Raw genomic sequence first — 20,921 nt, 5'->3', positions numbered from 1 at the left:
AGCGGCATTGAAGCCTGAGATTAAATCCCTCTAGTTTATGCAATACAGACAGCTAAACTCAATATTTGATAAGATAAAGTACTTCCTGGCACAGATTCATGGCTGCAGGGGCTTGACAGTATTGAGTAAAACTGACTACAAGTCAGCCTAATAAAACATAATGTGAACACTCCGAGTGCTAAGGCAGCAGGTGAACCTTTAAGTTAATTTTGCAGGGGAACTGTGTAACTGCTTAATATTATCACTTCATTGGAACTCCAAGAACTTCACCCTGTGTCATGACGAAACCTTGTACTGGTTTCTACTACTATTATAAATCAATCAAAGCCAAACTTGTAATGGCATTCCTCCACCAGCATTTTCTCCAAGGCCAAAGTCATGTAAGAGCAACTCGGGCGGTGCAATTAGCAACACACACTCCATTAATAACGCTTAACACGCACGACAGAAGACTGAACGCAACATTAACTCTTGTGCCTTTTTCCTCTGCCATTGTATTCCCCTTCTCATGTTGACAGATGGAGTGGCAGCCTCTTCAGAGGTCACATGTTTGAAGAGAGATGAAAGAAAGGCACACACGAGATTGAGTAAGTTCGTGGTGAACACTAAAGCTACCAAACCCCTCGAAAGTTGTGAAATAGTTGAACAAGCTATGAATATCAAAAATGAAACATCTGATAATGGACATTGAACACAGCAATAAAAAAAACAAAACAATGTCCATTATCTTAAAACACTTGAAATTCACGTTGAACATTGATCTGACTAAATTCATTCATTCATTCATTCATCTTCTGTACCCGCTTATTCCTGTTAAGGGTCGCGGGGGTCTGCTGGAGCCTATCTCAGCTGTCTCAGGTCGCCAGTCTATTGCAGGGCATCTGACTAAATTATTTACCCTAATCTTTAACCATCAAATTAACATACCGTATATGTGTAACGTGGTGCAACAACACTACACATCGCATCTCTGAACTACTTAATCTCAGCAGACTGGCACACCTGCTGTCACCATGCACACAATAACGTTCACCAGATGATGATTATGAGAATGATGATACACCATTTCACCTGCCTAATGTCAGCTGGACAGCTTTGAGTCCTCACAGCCTTGCACACTCAGTAGCATTGCTATAGGTAGAATCTCTAAATGCATATTTCGCCGACTGCTTTGAATGGATTTAGAATCAAATTGTTTATACACACACAGCTGGAAATAATAAGCCTGAACAATAATTCACAATTATACAATTTGTGTTTAATTTGATTACCAACAGATGCTCATGGCTGCAGCTTATTACTGCACAGCTACACTATATGATTAATTTACGTTCATGTAGTTATTGTTAGTGGAATAATTTGTACAGCCTAATCATCTCTTATGGAAGTATTAGCACAAATAAAATTAAAAAATGTTTGTTGTGTGTTAAAGCACTCGACTTTCATTACTCAGACATGAGGACTGTGGGACTGGATTTCTCTGCTCACCTTGTTGTACTCCACATGCAGTTTTTCTTGCTCACTCTCCAGCTTGTCTTTTAGGTTCTTCTGCTCCGAGATGTTGTCCTGGATCTGGATCATTCGCATGTTCCGCTCTGAATGTCAATGGGACAAAAATCAATAGCACCACGATCACAATCTATATACAGGAAAAAGCACATGAGAGAGTGTACTGATGGCAGATAGGCTCTCTGCTGCAAGCTAATGGAGTGTGCTCTCAAGGTTACTGACATGATGCCATTTATTTGGGGAGAAAATGTCTTTACGCAGCACTCACACAATATCTGAACCACAGTTAAACCTATTCAGTAGGAAAATAAGTAGTAAAATGCTTTTAACTTCTTTACCCAACATCATTCCTGCACATTAGATCTAACAAATCTTATTACCATTAAAAAACTTTTAATGCTTAGATTAATTTAAATTATCGCTCAGTCCTAATTGAGTTTATTTTTCCTCAGAGTGAAACTCGTTTGATTATCTCAAAATAAAAAGCAACACAATAGCAGTGACTGGAGTTGACTGTGCCTTTCCTCACCCAGGTAGTAGTTGACGAAGTCGGCCGTGAGAGCAGGCTGCTTGTGTTTCCTGCGTCCGTCCATGCTGGCGTTAGCATCAGACGTGTCCACAGGGAAAATGTCGGTGCTGATGCCCATCAGTTCTGCCTTTCTCATCAACTTCCTGATGGCTGAGGCACTAGAGGTTAGAGGTCGTGGCAGTTTCTCTCGGGGAACCCATGCCTGAGGCCGGGTGTTCCTGGACAGCTCTGCTTTTGCCCGGTACTGCTGCAGGCGGGTGGTGATTCGGGCCTGACATTAGACACAGAAAGTTTAACTTGACATTAAGAGAACTAATAGCTACTTTATAGAGAATTTTAAACCAAGCAAATGAAAACTACTGACGTTAACAGTCTCCACTTGAAAGGTTTTTGAAAATAAAAATTATAATTCCACACATTTGATGTCTTACCTGAGCCTCAGGAGTAAGCTGTTTCTCTCTCTCCTGCAGAGAGACCTTACAATAAGACTGTAAGGCCAGGTAATTCTTCCTTTTCCATTTCCTGTCAAAGCGGTCTGCATGCTGTTTACAGTATGCAAAAAATGGATCTGCAATATCCTGAGGAGACACAAACACATTTAAACACTTTAACTTAACAAAAATGTTAAGATATAACAGCTTTAATGTTATGTCAAGGACTATATACACTTGGTCAACTTGCATCTTGTCAATCATGTTGAATAAAAGCTAGTTAGTGAGACACATGAATGTATGCAAAGTTATCTTGACTGACTCTCAAGAGTTTTAGCAGTTAGCTAGAATGCTGCTCATCTTTTACTGCCGATAGGAAATGGTTGGCTTGTTTTATATTTAGTGAGTGTAAACTGAGAGTTCACCTTACAGCAATAACTCTGCATTGCTATTATGAGATGAGGCACGATTGTGGGTTTGGAAAGTCTTACATACTGTATATTGTACACTGAGAATGCTGCACTCAGTGAAGGAATTTCTTTTATCCAGTAACTTTTGAAATAGAAAGTATTTGCATATTCATGGATCCTGGATTTCTCAGTGAGGGAGGAGACATACGTGTCTTTCTAACCAGGTAATGAAGCTTTGTACAGAAAAAAAATAGAAACTCATTATTATTCAGAGCAATTATTCAGTGGATTTAGTCTTCAGAGTATTTTTATATCTGCGAACATGTCTGAGGGGAATCTTGAAATAATTGTAATGTATGTAATAAAACCCAAACTCTTTGAATATCGCTTCATGTCGGTTTGTCACTGAAACAGCCGCAGATAACTACTGAGTTGTTATATTCACTAATAATAAAGCTTTATGTGTTAAATACCCAGATTGCTCTCCCTACCTCCTCTGCTGCGGCCTCAGACAGGAGTCCCTCCCTCTGTGCACAGGTGACATGGAAGTAGGAGCGACACATTCCTGCATCACAGCTGATACATACACCAGTCCTGGCGAATCGGGCATCCTCACAGAAACTGCACTCCTACAGAGAACAAATACAAATGAAATTAGGTTCAAGTGACCACTGGATTCTCTGGGCCCATCATAATCATGTTTTCTGTTATACACATGCCATGGAGGTTTTTCTCATGGGGCAAAAGGAGAAGGCATGCATATAACTGAAATCAATGCATTTTCCTTTTGTAAATGTGAAATAACGGTGGGTAACATGTTAAAACCTTAAAATCTGCAGGCCATGGAAGCAGACTCAACGGTGTGAGTTTGGCAGCAAAAAAATCTATAGTACAACGTAAGCAAAAATGTCGTTTTTTTTTTTTTTTTTTTTTCTAACTGAAAAATAACTATGCAAATTAGAAAGATTTGGATATACAGTCAGGATACACTCATCAAAAAGAAAACTCAAGCACTGGCTTCTGCAAAATATTAAATGTGTCGGTAAATCTCTATGAACATCCAACCCAACCTACATCAGTAAGTAAAGAGAGAACTTGCCTTGGCTCCGTATTTTGAATAATTCATCTCTGTGAGTGTCACTGGTCGCAGTTTATCGATGTCCCCAAATGCTACTCCAGGAACATAAAGAGCACAAACCACGTGCACCCATCTGAAAGAAATTAACAAACACAATCAAAACAGGCGATAAACCATTTTCATGAAGAGTCACATCATGCTACACATTAGTCTGTCTAGAAAATATCTGAAGATTAAAGGCTGGTTCTATAAGGTGGCATTTGAAATATATTGATTTCTTAATGCGGATTTCAAGGAATGCAATAAAACTGATTAAATCTATTGGTCGCTGTGGTTTATTTCTGCATTTAGTGGAGAGAATTACTGCAGACAACAAGAAACTTAATATTAAATGGGTTGCAATGAGTTTCTTAGACACTTCAAAAAGGACTCACAGATTTATGTAGCTCCAGACTCTGGCTACAGTTTGGTGTGACACAATTTCAAATGTGGACTTTAGGGAAGAGAATCCAAAGTCCAATATAAAGATATCCATCTCTAGCAAGCAACCGCTTCACAGTTTAATTTGCTGTGTTTTTCATGCTCTACTGAAGTAGTAAATTCGGGTGCAGCCTGGCTGAGGAGCACTATCAGCGATAACGTGGCTGAAGTCTCCACGCTTCACATAACACACTCTTTTCTCTCACTTCTTTTCTTCCTCTATCTCTTCTCTTCCCTCCATCCCCCTCTCTCATCCCTCCGCCAGTTCTCTCTCTCCTCCTTAATCCAACTTCCTTTCCTCCACAGCACTGCATATATGTACAATTTTGATAGCCTTTGGCTGCCTGCAGCATTTTGACCATTTCAGGCCATTAGGAGTTATTTGTTTCTGAACACGATCCACTCGCTGGCTCTCACAAATGACAACTGACCACCAGGTCAATATGCTACTGTATCCCACCTCCCGGCATCTGTCTCTTTGAAGATTCCATCCTGGTTTGGGCACAGCTCACAGCTGGGAGTTACGCCGTTCTTACAGGCGTCACAGAACCATGGCTCCGTCGAATTCTCGGAGGCCGAGCTCATAATCGAGTCGCTCTCGCCATCCACGCCGTAACACCCTGGAAACACAGAACAGTATTGCTGTAAAGGCAATATCAATTACATTGTTCATTAAAGATAACATCAATCATGCTGTTTTCCATGTGACTGGCTTCATAAAGGGCAGGAACATGAACATCACATAATGTCACTGCCCTCAGAAGACTAAGTGGCACGTCATAAAAGCTGCTTGGATGAGGAAGAGGCTGCAGCGGATGTGGCTGAGAGTGAGGGCCACAGTTTCACGTCGTGCTGTGGAGTGGTTGGCAATGAACGAGTATGAAAGAATGGAAGAAGTGCAGCGACTGAATTAAAGAGGACTGAGGAAAGGCTGCAAGATTTGGGTGCAGCAACACATCTGCACCTGCTGGACTCTGTTCTCATAATGATGCTGTGCTTTTAAGTTGTAGCTATTCACTTTGGAATTAGTACAAATGATGAACTACAAAATAACTTGAAATTAAGCTGGATTTACCCATGACCCAAGGAGTTAAAGGGATTTCCGCAATAAATGACTACATCAAAGGTTGAGTAAGAATAGAGGTCTCTGCTTGTTTTAATCTTTTAAATTACCAATACAAAAGCAAAGTTGTTGGAATTCGGTGCTGTTACTACAATTTTAACACAACGCTGGAACTGATCGTCACACAGTTACCTTTAGTCCTTGTTTTACATCATATTCCAATCAAATCCGCAATCCTGAACGAACAGGAGACAAAGTAGAAAAAATACATCCCATTGCTCTCTGGTCTAAAGCAGTCAATCTTGTGTGGCGTCGCGGCACCACAAATTGAACATTTGATAGAAAAAAAATGTAGCCCCAGAGAAGCAAGAAGAAGCCACACACACGCATTTTAATGTTGTCTTCTTAATTTTCTGAGGTTGCCGAAACAATTACTTGGCTGATGTGGTTTCTATGGCAGCTATTACACCAGGCAAACGTGCTCTTCACTACCAATGAGAGCAGCAATCAGTCCTCTGCCTCTGTTTGGGAGATAACACTCCAACTCCTAATTCAGTCAAGCAGCCTTCAGGCTTTTTAAGCAATGGGAAAGACTCACAAATCAAAAGCTCAATGTTCTGCAGGCCTGTCACTGGATGCCACACTGGGGAGTTGGGCAGCCCATCAAAAGCAAACACTGGGGCAGACAGAGTTGTTTATTCAGCTCTACACTTTGTTTGGTGGGCGCATGTCCTCTTCTGATTGAGAGACCATTTGCTGTCTGTCAGAGTGAATCGCTAATTCTGAACTCTGCTCTTCAGTGGCTGCGGAGGCTATATCTTCAGATTTTTACAGGAGTGTTTTTTCTTCTGAGGATCAACTCACTCGGGCAATTAAGTCATTGCTGGACTGTGCCATGACCTTCAAAAGGGAAGATGTATTTTGAATCTAACTACCCAAGATGTGAACAAAACTGCTGCCTATTTCTACCTCCATTTTCACCCATAGTCTGTGGCAAGGGCAGGAGGGTACTCCTGCTAGCTCCAATGCAGCTCCACTCTACGTTTATTTTCTTCAAGAAAGGTATTACTGAAATACCTCTAGCAACAGTTGGGAGTTTCATCTGCACTGATTGGGCTTTGAACCGTAGAACTGGGGGTTGCGAACGACCACCATACTGGTTTAACTGACTTATGGCTCAACCATGGCACAAATCTTCGGTGTTCCTTTTGAACTGAGATACAAAGCTCAGACCGTTAAGCCATGGGTTGCTGGCTAATATGAGCTAAGCTGACAAAAAGTGATGACTACAGGATAGCTTCATAATCCCTGAAGGAAAGATTATCCTTTTTAGAAATGACGAGCTTGGCAGGAAAAAGAGGAGGTAGAGATGACAGAGCCAAGAGAACTGTACCGAGATACAGGGTAAAATAGTTTACCTACCTTTAACAAAGGCTGACCAATTAAATATATATTTATCCAGAAGTGAGAATAAGAAATCCCATGCGTATGAAGAAGCATGACGATCTAAATACGGTATACAGATTTGAGCTTTTGGGATGTTTTACAGTATTTTCTGTGCATATGACAGGAAAAACAAGAAATAGAGACCAAACTTAATTTGAGTTCAACAAACATGTTTCTTGTAACATTCTATTTGTTATTAATTGGTTATAAATTGCTTGAGAACTTAATCAAAATTAGTTTTTTTTAATATATATAACTGAATTACCCATGTTTAGTGTTATACCATACTCATGTATACACTCCTATTGTATGTTGATCATATTGAGTCATTTATAATATCTCCCATCCAGAAGAAGAGTTCTGCTGCCTCAAATACTTACCACTGCATCAAATATAAAATGATCTGCCCAATTTAAAACTCCTTTTTTATTATTATTTCTTAATATGAACCAACAAAACCCATATGAATCTACATGCAACTATTTATTTTGGAGCAGTTTGAGCCATAAATAGGGAAGAAAAGACAGCGTGTATGGAGAAAAATGAACACACTGTTGGGTTTTGATTTTTAATTGGATTTGTTGAAAACAGAATTTAAAGAGACACCAATCATATCATTGGTGCTAAACTAAACAAAGCCAAAGGTCCTTCACATACAACCCTGTCAATAACATGTACTCACACGGTTGGTGTTGGTCGTTTCTTTTTCTTAACAAAATGTTGGTGACAAACCATTATGACTGGTATGTATTTCCATAGACTGCAAGCTTTGGAGAATATCTTACGTCTTATCACAGCACTGTTTAACACACAAATGTGTAACAAAAGAGGCTGTACCTGGCAAAAAGAAGCCAAATAAAAGTAAAAGGAGGGCTTGGGCTGTGGTGCGGATGTCTTCCTATATGACTGATGAGAGTCAGATAATCAAAAGGCAGCCCAGCAAGAACAGGACTCCTTTATGTGCTCTGTGTAGCTACTTGCTTTGTGGAGCCTGGCTCATTCCAGCTTTTGATCCCTTACACAGGTCTGGTGCGCCCACCTTTCATGTCAGACTCTCTTCTTGTCTGAGATGGAGTGATGGTGTCCGGACAGTGTGAGAACACAAGAACAAAGAGAAGCAGTGTAGTCAAGCACCAAGACTGACTAATATTGGCTGCAGATACCGACATCTCAACTTTGGCTTAAAGTTCTTCCTTGTTTCACCTTGTCTAACCTCGAGAGAGGAATTTTATGACCACTAAAATGAGCTCGTATTCCGTGAGTACTACACCTTTACAGTATATTATCTCCAGAAAATCCATCTCACAAGTACTCGAAGAGAAATCCATGCTGTACCTAATTTCCCAAGGCAGAATGAGGGATTCTAATGAAGTATTTCACTCACAGTTGCAATATGCCTACGACAGCACCAATATCTAGTTAAACAGAGCACCTGCTAGCATCTGTGAGTTATCAGTAAGTCATCATTTACCATTAAAGTTACGGTTGTAGTTACTTCTGGTAATAACAAATGTGGTGTAATACTACAGGAATTCTGAGAGCAGAAAACTACTGTCATTTTAATTAAGAAGTTAGGCATAATTTTGTGAGTGACCATGATCTGATTTTATGTGGCGTAGAGTAGTTGGTCAAGTTGTCCAGTAGAAACCCTGCGGTAAGTGCTTAAGCTGACTGACAAAGTACATTGAATTTTCTTCATAATAAAAGTCATCTTGTGTCTTTCAAGTTAAATGTTTCATCTTTCATCCGTGGGCCATGGGCTCAGTCAGTATTACCTTATTTGGCAATAGAGGTTTAATTAAATGACAATCTTTGTGACTGCCACTGTGTGTGGTTGACAGAATGAAGCAGCTAATAGTCAAATATGAGAACATTGCTTGTTAAATTACTATACAACTGTGTGAGTTACAAAATGTAACTTTCAATCAACTTAGAACTTAATGCACTAAACCTGCCAGTAAGAATAATATGATATTTTGCACAGCAAAATGGTGTCAACAGCTATGTTATAATTTAAATTCAAATGTACACCTCCCATTGCAGGTGTAAGTGTAAGCTGAATCTTTCATTTTAATACACATGTTTTCCATTGATTCTTGGTGTGCCTATTATGTGGCTCCATTGTGACCAGACTGTGAACAACTGCAAACATGAATAGTTTTTATGATATTGTATCGATGATCATCTCTAAATCAGCACAAGTGACTGCTCCCTTTAACACTGGTTAATTGGACAGAACACTGTCAGACGGACGCACAAATGCACACTCCACTCTCCTGGGACTCTGACAAATGAAGAGAAAGGGAGAGACAAAGAGGTGTCAAGAAAACCAAGCTATTGCTGCAGGTAAATGTATTTTGAGGTCATATGTGTTTTTAAGGTCAGCAACATTAAAAATTAGCAATTACAGCCAGAGCCAATAGGATTGTTTGTAAAATTGGCATTCGCAGAAAATGACATATGAGATGATGTCCAACCCTAGTCTGCTTATTTGTAGTACAATCCTCTACATTACAGAAAACTATGAATAAATTATTGTTTCATCAGTAAATGACAAGAAGAAGTTAAGCTAGACAAGATGATCTATCATGTTAGCTGCTTCACACATGATTAGGGCTTGGTGGCAAAGCAGTCTGAAAAAAATCCCTCAATAGCAATAATGAACTGATGGGTCATTTATAATAAACCCAAATCTGTCTATCACCCAATTTGTCTACAGCAATAAAATAATGCAGCTGAAAAAATTAGTGCATAAAATTTTAACCACTCCACCCATTTCAGGTCAGCATGTTTTGGCTTATCAGTCTGAACATTTATAAAATTCTGCATAGACACATTGTTTTATTTTTTTTTAAGTAATGATTTCACAACTCCAAGTTGAACTTGACTGCAAATTTATGTCCAAAATCAATGTGTGGGCAGAAATGAAAATGCATGTGCAAGTCAAGAAGCCTAGAAACTCCACACACCAGTTCTGTCAGGAGAAATTTTCCAAAACAAAATGTATGCAAACCAGTGGTGACCAGAAACAAGGAACACATCACAAAAGCCTCCCTCAAGTACAGTGACAGCTGCATTCACATGGAGTCCACAAATTCCTGCGGCGTTGTGAACAATTGCGGCCATCTTTATTTGCGCGTTTTACTGCCGTGAAACAATCACAAAATAACGTTTGGATTGTCGCATTTGCTCACAGTCATTCACTCTCTGGCTCGTTCAGCCACCACTGCTTTCTCTCTCTCTCCCTCTCTCTGCGCTTATTCAGCTCGCTCTTCTTCCCTCATCTTCTTGAAAGGAGGGACTGAAGTGTTACAATGAGTAATACTGTAAAAGAAGGATTTACTGGTGGTGTGGACAATACAATATGATCAAGTCAAGCCGTAAACTAGCTGGCAAAGGATATGTCATACTGCTATGTTTCTGCAACAGCCCAGAACGGATAATCCAAACACTACAATGATGTTGAGAACAACAAACAATAATATTTTATATATCAAACAGAAATTAAGTTCATAGACCAAACAACTAAATACAGGATGTAAAACCCAAAAGTAACCTCATCACATATATGCTACGGCTACCTGTGGCTTGAATAGGGTGGAGGGGAAGAGATGCATTAAAGATTCCTATTTTTTTTTTTTTAATTCCCCTTGGAGATGATGTTTTGATTTCTAAATATCAAATTAGAACATTTAGTACATTGTAACAGAAAGTAGTTCGGCTATTGATTTAAACCTCTAATGGCACAATAGATCTATCCATAGTAAGTACAAGTACACAAGAACACCAAACTGATTGCTAGAATTAAGCTGAATATTCCACAGCCCCAGAAAAAGGAACGCCATTCATGTCCTTGGAGAGGAAGATAAGAACTGGCCGCAAGAGCTGCCACTGGCTCTTCTCTCTGAAGCCTCCACTGCAAACCACTTAGTCTCCCTTCTGTTTCTTTTCAGGGAGATTAAACGTGTCTCAGAGGAAGAAAATATCAACCAACCAAACGAACAAGATAAATTTAAGACCTGCTCGTAATATCTTTGTGTCTGTGTATGGAGAATTGGTGATTAGGACTGTCCCCACTCTTCACTGCTGTGTGTTTGTACGTGCACATGTCATAAAAGAGTGTGAGTTGGACTGCCTGAGATAATCGAACCAGTCTTGCTTTTACCTCTGAGGTGTTTGCGGCTACAAGATGTAGTTCAGCAAGGCACAGAGATAGGGACTGCGTCAGCGCAGTGCAAGTTGTGGGTGTGTGGTGTGTGATTACACATATGTGAAGATGGCAGCTAATTATATAACCTAATGAAGGTCTGTTATTCTTTTCACTGCTCAATATTCCAATGACATCAGCCAAGGAAACCCCCCCAATAAAAACTTATGTTGCCACTGAGCAACAGGAATAACTATTAAATGGAGACTACAGGCAAGCCACAAAATATGACAATGAATTACAAGCTATAGCCAAGCTACAAAGCCATCCTAGTAACTAGCACATTTTACAAAGCAGATTTCACAGAAGGGTGAGGGTAAATAAAGTAGATCAGTGTAATATCTGCCCACACAACACTCTGCAGTGAGGACACATATTGTATTTCTTGGACTGTGTGGTCATGTAAAGCTCTACAGTTTAGCTCACAACCAAGTAAGATTGAATTCATTCAGTCAAATTTTATCAATGGTCCAGATCCAAGTCAAGTTGTTATCTAAAGGTGCATAGTAAGATCAAGACTTTCCAGAAATGTACTTGCTTTTAACTGCACGTGTGCACAATGGATAACTTGGCAAGACATACTGAGAAGCACAAGGGGCTTCAACATATTTTCCATTTCAGTTCCATACTTTTCCAGACTCGTATTCCTGATTCCAACTGATCCGGGTGGATTGTTTAGACCAGCGATTCTCAAAGAGCGCCATCTCTAGGGGGTGCACGAGATGAAAAATGTAATGGCGGAGAAGAAATTAGCTTCTTGTATGGACTGTATAAGCGCACCTAGCTTGTGACCATTTATGTCATTCATGTTTGCAAATATGATCAAATGGTTGAAATCAGGTAAACTCTCAGGTGGGATATCTCAAGCCAAAGTTAGTGATGAATGATATTTATGTTGTGTGTTGTTGTAACTTTATTGCAATTTAATTCAAATTACTGGCGTTCTAATTTTATTTCCATAACCGCTGTGCTATGATGACGTGTGCTATGGTGCACGGTCATTTAAAGTTGCTGCAATTTTTGTTTAATGCGGCTGAAAATATTATAGCATTTCCCCCAACTTACCTGCTTTCTGCCTCTGAGCCAGTCATCCATCCACTTTGCTCTTAAAAGTAGAAGCTTGTGCGTAACTTTGCTGCATTATATTGAAAATGTTACCGTGTGTCAGTTTAATTCAAACGCAAGAGCGCACTGTTGTGATGGTGATTATTTTGTTATATGTGTGTTCTGGTCATTTGAGCATGATTAAAGATGCCGCCTTTAATATGGCTATAACAAAAAAGCTTGTTGTGTTATTTATTTATTTATTTTTAAGGTGTGAGGGGATTGGGGGTGCGTTAACCCGGTTGGGACATAGAAGGGGGTGCGTGGCCAAAAAAGTTTGGGAACCGCTGGTTTTGACCAAGTTTGACATCTGATACAGCCATGTAAATACATGCCAGTAAAATCTAACTGTTAACATATGTGCATTTCAGCTATGTTTGTATGATGTTTCCAAATAATTGTCAAAAGATACAGCACTCTAAGATTAAAAGTTGTATGTTTTATATTTCTTTTATTTATTTAGTCTTGCTAGTAAGGGAGACTTGCAAAGTATGAATGTGGCTGTATGATCTAAACTGCAGTTTTTACTGAGCATATGACAATGGTCCATTCCGTATTTGGATTATTTTCACTTCAACACATTTTATAAATAGTACTGACACACTCCACATATTTTATCTATTTAATAAATGAGAACTAAAAATAAGTTTACTAAGTAACTTTAATGTTCTGAAGATAACATCACTGTCTAAATGCTCACACAAGTTTAATATTTGGTTATTTGTCATGCCATGTACAGTATATATGAAATTGAAAGATACTGCTGCATTTCTTTTATTTTGTTTTATTAATTTGGTCATTGGGGACTAGATTTGGCATTTACGAGGAGTTGAGGCATACAGGCACATCTCTGCATAGAAGTACGTGTTCAGTCACACTCTGTACTTCTTGCCTTGCGTAACAAAAACATCAGACAGCTTGTATGATCCTTTCATCATTAGAAATACAGAATCATATATTTTATAAAACATAATAAGGTAAACAGCGTGAAAACATGGATAAATTTCTGTCCTCTAAAATCAAATTCCATAGTGTTCCATACTGCACAGTAATCCTGTGTATACAGCCATATGGACTAAACTAAGTTGATGGCTCAGTCACTTCAGCCCTACTGTCAAATTTAGACAGGTTTACAGAATTCTCCTTTAGCTTTTTTGTCATTTCTGTTTACATCACGATATTGGTTAATGGGTCACGTTTCAGCACTTATTAATATAAAAAAAGATTATAAATAGACATATAATATATATATATATAAACAAATAGAAATTCCAATCTGTGCCTTTAAAAGAATCTGACTACTGCATTTGCTGCCTTTAAAACAAAATACAAGAAGGGGGGAAATAACTAAATAAATAAAGTGGATGAAAATTACTGGTGTCACATTGATCCACCTTGAGTGGTCAGCCTTAACTATGGATGTTTGGGAGGGCTCCAATCCAAAAGAGATGACTCACAAAGTAATTGATTTTGTCTCCAAGCAGTCAGATTCACTCAGCTGATGAAGCTGAAACAAGACATTTTCTCCGTCTTCAGTCTCTGTTACACAGTTCCACGTGTAACAAAGTAACAACACAAGCTCCTATAGGATTTTACAAGAGAAGACTGAAAGGGAAATAGGGTGATATTTTGAACCGTACCATATTATATTTACAAATGTTCTCTCTGCAGCGCAATAACAGCGCATCTGTACAGGATAAGTTGCACAGGCATGCAAGGTACAGGACACATTTTCTTTTCAGAGACAAAACAGCCTTCAAAGAATTCTAAATATCTTTTGGACAAAAATATAAGTAAAACACTTGAGCAGGCACCAGGGTTCAAGCTTAAAAGTATTTAAATTCTCTTTACAGACATGCTTACTAGTCTGCAGTCACTGTAAAATTCTCCTCTTTCATACACATTGCTGCCATCAACAGCACAGCTATGCATGAGAATTAAAAAATATAATTGAGCCATTTCAGCTGCAATGTAAGACCGGACATCTTGGGCTGACGCTGAAAAGAATCCGACATGTTGACTTGGTAGAACAGGAAAAGCATGGGTGTTGCTAAAAATCATTAAAAACGGCTCTGCAGCATTAAGTGTCCCAGGAATCCAGCATACAGAGTCTTCCGTATGTGTTTTTTCCTTGGCTTATTTATAGAGGATAGTGCATATTATTCAACACTGACATTTTAAAATGTCAGTATAAATGTGCTGGTGTGAGCTCTGCTGCTAATTTACACCCGTACTCCTGACTCAACATGAAACTGGCAAAAGAATAAAAAAGAAATAATTCATACATAATAAAACTTCAATCAAAATAAGAGGGGGAAATATCTGAAATGCTTTTCTGAACAATACAATCAGACAATAAAACACTACAAACAAGTTCATCTTAATGTAAATGTTTTCATACTGGCCATATCAGTGCATCGGTAATTGGCATCGTATTTATGGGTGAGTAAATTGTGTGTCTGGCCCTATGGCTAGCAAGTTCATTCTGTGACAAGGTCTTTAAAGTCATATTAGCTTATTTTTCTTTGAATATGTATCCAAAAAACACATGCTGGAACACCTGGAAAACAACCCATTTTGTACTGTAGAAAATGTAAAACTATAATTCTTAATTTTAAAACATTTCAGTATGTAACACTGTTTGGATACTTCCACACATCAGGCTAATTGCTTTATAAACTGCTTTTGGAAAGTTACAAAAACTACTTTACGCATATGCCTCCCTTCCAAAACAGGAAAGCATGTGAGGTACTGTAGATGAAACACACATCCGAGTAAATCATACTGTGAAGCCTGTGACTGATGAGTTACAGGCTTCACAGGCTTCAAAATCAGTTTCATGCACTAATCTTTCATGTTTTGTAATAATTAAAAGTTACAACAGATTAATGAAGCACAAAAAGACTTTTATCTGGTAGAGTTTTAGGGCAGTGACTGATGCACAGCATGGGAGTAACTATTGCCCAACAACTTATTCAGAAAGGGATAGTAGGGAAGTAGGTTAGTTGAAGTTAAAGTTATGGGTTATGTTAGAGAGTTTTACTGAAGTACATCAGTAGCTTACCTTCGTGCACAGTCACCCCGCAGTTGTCACACTGGATGATCTCATCTGCATCCTCGCTGTTGTCTCCCAGACAGACGCAGCAGATGAGGATGTGCTGAGTGCTCCAGGTCTGGGACCGGTCAAGCAAAGCATCCTGGGGAATTAGGGAACAAATCCACAGTAAAGCCACTTATCAATGCCCCATCCCTCTTTTCTGACTGCAGATCCAGTGACTGGCATTTGGTAAATCCTATATACAATGCTCATGGACACTGTGCTAAGTTGATTATAACAAAACCAGAGGCATTCTCCTGGAATCAATCTGATAATATCTAAACCTCTCATTGGATTATATGTTGTCTTCGTGACTCATATTGTGTTTTGGTATTATGCAGTGCCATACAAAGCCAGCAATGTGCAGGCAAGCTGCCTAAATTGTCTGCAGTGGTCTATATAACTAGGATAAGGTGGAAGACTACATTTGCTGCAATGTTTAGTAGCTGGAAGTGCCTTTACATGCGATTCCGTTTCATTGATAAAGTCTGTAAACCTGTAAACGTAAACCTTAACGTGTAAGTGTTTATAATAATTATTATTATAATTAGTCAATTTCAAAGAACAACTTTAGCTGTTAAGGTTCAGGAAATTACATTATCTTAAACAACACTGTCCAGGAACTTTGCTACTTGTCCAGTAATAATGCTTATGACACTATGTGCTGCTACACAATATTCAAAAAGTACGGCAATTCAACAGCGTGAGTTGCAATTACTGTTTCAGACCAAATCTTTCAAGGATGAATTACACAGTTCTCACAGCTCAACAATTGTTTGGTTTTGTTTGCTGTGCCAGCTTTGCTGTGTGAACGTTGTTTTCTGGGCTATGAAAAACTGAGCCGACTGTGTGGACCAGAGGAGGCGTTTCATAAATAAGGCTGAGAAACTTAAAATGAAAAACCAGGCTTCAAAGACCCCAACAAACTGGCAAATTAAGTTGTTTTATAAAGCTTCTAAAAATGTCTTAAAAAGGCTTGACAAGTCTCTCAGAGTTGTAGCTTCACTAAACCCAATGCACGGTCTTGTGAGACTCGACTATATAAAAGCAGCCTAGTGAGACTCCAGTGAGATTTCTAAAGAGAGGATATTGAAAATGGCATATATTTAAAAATTGATGCAAGGATTTCATGAAATGATATTGGGACTGTTCAAGTGAAGACAGATTATTTAAACACAGGCCTAAAGGCCAGTGTGAGTAATTCAAAAATATGTGTGAGATACGGCTTCATATTAAACTAGTAAGAAACACTTGTCCATACAATATATTATTTATCCAGAAGCATAAGTTCAGAAAGGTTTTCCAGCGTCAAACATATCAGTCTAAACATACAAACTGTGTAGGCAAAGTAGGGGATGAGGTGTGATTAGAGTGGAAATTGCGGATTATCTAAACAATGAGTTTGTTTTAGGGAACAGGGCAACTGTACTATTGATATTTTGAATGAGCTGAATATCAAGCCACTAGAAGTGACCCATCATATTACACATAGCCAGCTGAAATGTTGCCTTGTTGCCTTGCTTTATGAGACACATCATCAATCTGACCTTGTAAGACAAGAGTTGCACTCACCTCATTGCCCTTTCCCTGGGACATGCTATCATTTGTCAGCTCTTCATCAAAAGCACTGCCACTCTTCGTCTTCTTCTTAGGCTTTTTCACCTCTTTGTCACTATCACTGCTACTATTGTTGTTGTTGTCATCACCATCTTCCTTGTCATCGTCGTCCTCGTCGTCATCATCGTCGTCGTCGTCGTCATTATCATCGTCTTCGTCGTCACTGGCACTGCCACCGTCCTCTTCCTCGGGGCCTCCTTTCTGAGCAGCTGCTTTGCCTTTCTTCTTCCCAGCTGTGGGCCTCCAATCATTATCATCTTCACTGTCATAGTCATCCATTTCATTCAGTTCTTCCATGGTAGTGAAGTCCAGCAGGGGGCGATTCCTGCGGAAATTCCATTTCTTAGGCTCAGCTTGAGACTCTTCAGCATTCGCGTTGCTAGGTTCGGGCGTCAAGGTTGATCCAGCCGCAGGATCTGCTGCCAGTTCTGGCTCGGGAGTCTTCTTGCTTTTGCGTTTGCCTTTTGCCGGGGTGACAGTGGGCGTGTCTTTGGTGGAGCTGTCCGAGGATGGCTGCTGTTTGCTCTTGTCCTCATCTTCAGTTAAGTTGTCCTCAGCAGCCAGGTCTTTAGCCTCCTCCTCATCTATGCCATCGTCTGCAGAAGCGGCATTGTCCGATTCGCTTTCTGATCCTGCGGCGCTCGCTTTAGACCCTTCCTCATCACTGCCATTCCCTGTGCCATCTGATCCTATCAGAGCACAACAATAATAACAGAGAAAAGAGCAATGATGTTATCACTCTGAAAGGCTTGTTCCACATAATTGTCGTAAGTCAAACAAAGATATACACAATACTTTTCGATAAGCTGGTCTTCCAGGATTAGCCTAATGATAGACTGCAATGGCTAACTAATTTGTAATTTAGGATCAAGATGCTACCAGGTCAAGTGCTTTGAGACCAATTAACTAATCTAGAGTGAATATGACTTTGTTTCCCCTGTAAGCAATCAATTCAGTCAGACAGTCTTAGCTTGACTACAGTCCTACAATGTACAGTACATCTCGTTGCCTGTTTGTTGCGACTTCCGTCTTTTACTTTTTTCAAAGTTTTGAGGACATTTACACCGAGATGAAGACAATGCTTACCTGAGGCATCTCCGACTTCAAAGTCACTGTCATCTGAGCTGTCATAATCCAAGGCATCCAAGAGAGAGGCAGCAAGAGGCTTCACCTGACGTCGCTTCAAACTGCGGTCCACTAACAAATGCAAGTTGCACAGAACACAACATCAGAATACAAAGATTAAATAAGACATGACCAGCAGGGTAAGGCAATTGATTTCTTGAACTGATTTTTAAAAACTACCTTTACAAAGCAGCAAATCAGAGAAATCCTGTTACTCTGAACAGTTACCAGCCTCAGAAACCACAAATTAACAGCACCTCAGATTAGAGCCCACATAATTGCTCCACAGAGTTCAAATTGACATATCTCAACATCAACTGTTCACATGAGACTGTGTGAATCAGACCTCCACGGTTGAACTGCTACAAAGAATCCACTGCTGAATAAGAACAAGAAGAAGAAGAAGATATCTGCTTGGGCCAAGTAAAATAAGGACATTAGACGACTGGAAATCTGGACTTTGGTCTAATGAGATGTTTGTTTGTATGGCTTCATAGTTTTGATGTATTCAGTATCAATCTACAATGTAGAAAATGTAGAAAAAACATTGAATGAGAAGATGTGTCCAAACTTTTGACTGGTACCGTGTGTGTTTATACATGGTCTGACAAAAAGTGGTACGGGTGCACCAACAGCTCTAACTAAATCTACCCACATCTTTGGGATGATTTTCAGTTTTCAGTAAATTTTGCTCTGTTATCTGTGTGAGCTTTTTATTTGTGACATTGATCACAGTTGTCCCTAAACAGTTTAGCAGTCAAAGATCCAGTTAATAATGAGCATTAGCAATCTGGCCATTATGTGATCTGTTATTTATATGTTTATGCATCTATACACTAATATTACTTGTCCGAGAATCAGGCGAACTGAGGAAACTATGATTAAACTATTGAACAGCTGTGTTTACATCAGTCGTCCTGGTTTCAGAAGGGGTGTCGTTCTTGGATAAAAGGACCTAAGGCTGATGTTTGTTTACGTTTTGCAAACCTGAGCACAAACCCATCGTGACTAAGTTGTGCAGAAACTCGGATTTTGTGTCGTATAGTCCAAAAGTTTCTCCAATGCTGGCAATTGGACACTTATGAAGTGCACTAACACCCATCACGTGCAAGCTGCTTCGCTATTAGCAAACAAAGAGCAACGCTGCGCCGACGCAGCTAACAGAGTCTGCACAAGACATACTCTTCCTGCAAACAGACAACGACATAAACTTTCTTCAGCAAAACACGCTTTCGTGTTCCCAGTCAAACCAACCAGACAGTGAAGGTCAGTGACACATTTAATGCAGTCGTAGCTCCAGTTACTCCCTCATCTACCAAGCATGATTGCTTACTGCGGTTAGCGTTAGCGTTAGCATTAGCATCCACGCCAGGTTACGGCATTGTTACCTGACGTGTTTACCGGTATAAGAAAACCATTAACGGATAGGACGGCTGGGGTGTCAGCTACACGACAACACGCAACTCGGCTGTAAAATAAATCCGCATTAGCAATATCACCAATCCAAAGTGCCAGTGCAAAAGTATAGCGGAGCTGTCTTAGCTGTTTAGCTGCTAACTAGCAGCAGCTCGAGCTGGCAAATGACGGTGTTAAAACAGCGTGGTGGCAAATACAACTGAGCAAAAGCACAATGAATGTCAGAAGAGAGACAGCGGGACACAGAAAACTCACTTTGTAGTTTGTATTCACTACAAGCATCAAGGTAGGTCTCCTTTTAGCAGCATGTTATGTGGACAATGGAGAACGGAGTAGTGACGTACTGACGACTGGATGTTGTTGCCATGGGGATAGATAGGAACATCCGGTTGGTCAAAAAGACTCAATGAAAATGTTTTTTTTCTTTTTTGTTAACCTCCTAGTCCAGTACTTGAGTATATAAATGGATATTAGTTTTATACATTAACTGAATTTGAATATTAATTTGCCTAGTCTATAAAAGAAACTATAAAAGGACATGTACTTGTTGTATCAAACACAACCATGTCACCAGCTGCTGCCGAGACCAATGGCTTAGTAAATAAAAAGAAGAGACACATCAGCCCAACCTCACTCTGTCTCGGCATCGCGCCCTAATGTTCTCACAGAATTATAGTGTAAGGCGAATGTATAGAAAACCCCCAAGAGGCATATTTTTCCTGCATTTTCTTCTTTTGCTTTCTTGTGTAGGTCAGGGGAGAAAGAGATGGCAAAAGTTTACCATGCTGGCACTTGACAATGAGTGGATGGTGGAGGTTTGTAACGGCATCCACCTTCAATGGGAGCCGTACTGTCATGTCTTTAGTAACTTGGTGTCCAGGGAGGTTGATGGGGGTGACAATGCTGACAATTATTTGTCGATTATTGTCGTTGTATTTTGACCTGAAGAACTCAGCATCTCATGAACAGCAACTGGTATGGTCCAAAATGGTAAACACCAACATTTTGTGAACATCCAGTGGGTGGACAGGTCCCTGATGGTTACTGTGAAACCAAGTCCACTTAGGAAACAATTTCACACCGAGTAGGCAAAAGAAATTTGATGGCAGGTCAGGCATCAGCTGCTTTTATAAGACTGTGAAGTGTTGAATTGGGCTAGGATGAAGAGGCTCCATATTTTCAGACATAACCTTACAGAGCTTTTCTGGGTTGGGTGCCAAGCCCAGCCAGACTGATGGGCCGGAAACTCTTGGATGGTCTACCCCATGTTTGGCAGCGAAGATGAGAAGGTGGACTGAGTGAAGGTCTGATGGGGTCCACTCTGCTGAAAGCACATGCATGCCAACAGAGGGTGGCACCGTTGATCGAGCAGTGTGTTTGACATCCACCAGCAATACATAAGTGCACAG

At 39.8% G+C, this 20,921-nt stretch overlaps 1 protein-coding gene across 3 annotated transcripts in view; it reads right to left on the bottom strand.

Annotated features, from left to right (window-relative positions):
* Nucleotides 1–20,050, bottom strand: part of phf14 (PHD finger protein 14) — a 70,199-nt gene extending 50,149 nt beyond the window's left edge. Inside the window, exons 1-10 of one of the 3 annotated variants that reach the window (XM_084563832.1) lie at nucleotides 19,768–20,050; nucleotides 18,058–18,168; nucleotides 16,927–17,660; nucleotides 15,322–15,454; nucleotides 4,898–5,057; nucleotides 3,979–4,090; nucleotides 3,371–3,508; nucleotides 2,470–2,616; nucleotides 2,039–2,309; nucleotides 1,489–1,595 (exon numbers count right to left, since the gene is read on the bottom strand). In XM_084563832.1, coding sequence (XP_084419958.1) covers nucleotides 1,489–1,595; nucleotides 2,039–2,309; nucleotides 2,470–2,616; nucleotides 3,371–3,508; nucleotides 3,979–4,090; nucleotides 4,898–5,057; nucleotides 15,322–15,454; nucleotides 16,927–17,660; nucleotides 18,058–18,168; nucleotide 19,768 — 1,914 coding nt within the window. In that variant the 5' untranslated portion in view covers nucleotides 19,769–20,050. The remainder of the gene's footprint in view (nucleotides 1–1,488; nucleotides 1,596–2,038; nucleotides 2,310–2,469; nucleotides 2,617–3,370; nucleotides 3,509–3,978; nucleotides 4,091–4,897; nucleotides 5,058–15,321; nucleotides 15,455–16,926; nucleotides 17,661–18,057; nucleotides 18,169–19,767) is intronic. The other 2 variants (XM_084563833.1, XM_084563834.1) reach the window with 2 other exon arrangements.
* Between the last annotated feature and the right edge of the window lie 871 nt (nucleotides 20,051–20,921).

This window comes from Chelon labrosus (assembly GCF_963514085.1).
Source record: "Chelon labrosus genome assembly, chromosome: 16".
In the NCBI taxonomy this organism is placed as follows: domain Eukaryota; kingdom Metazoa; phylum Chordata; class Actinopteri; order Mugiliformes; family Mugilidae; genus Chelon; species Chelon labrosus.
This window is presented reverse-complemented; position numbering and strand designations above follow the sequence as displayed.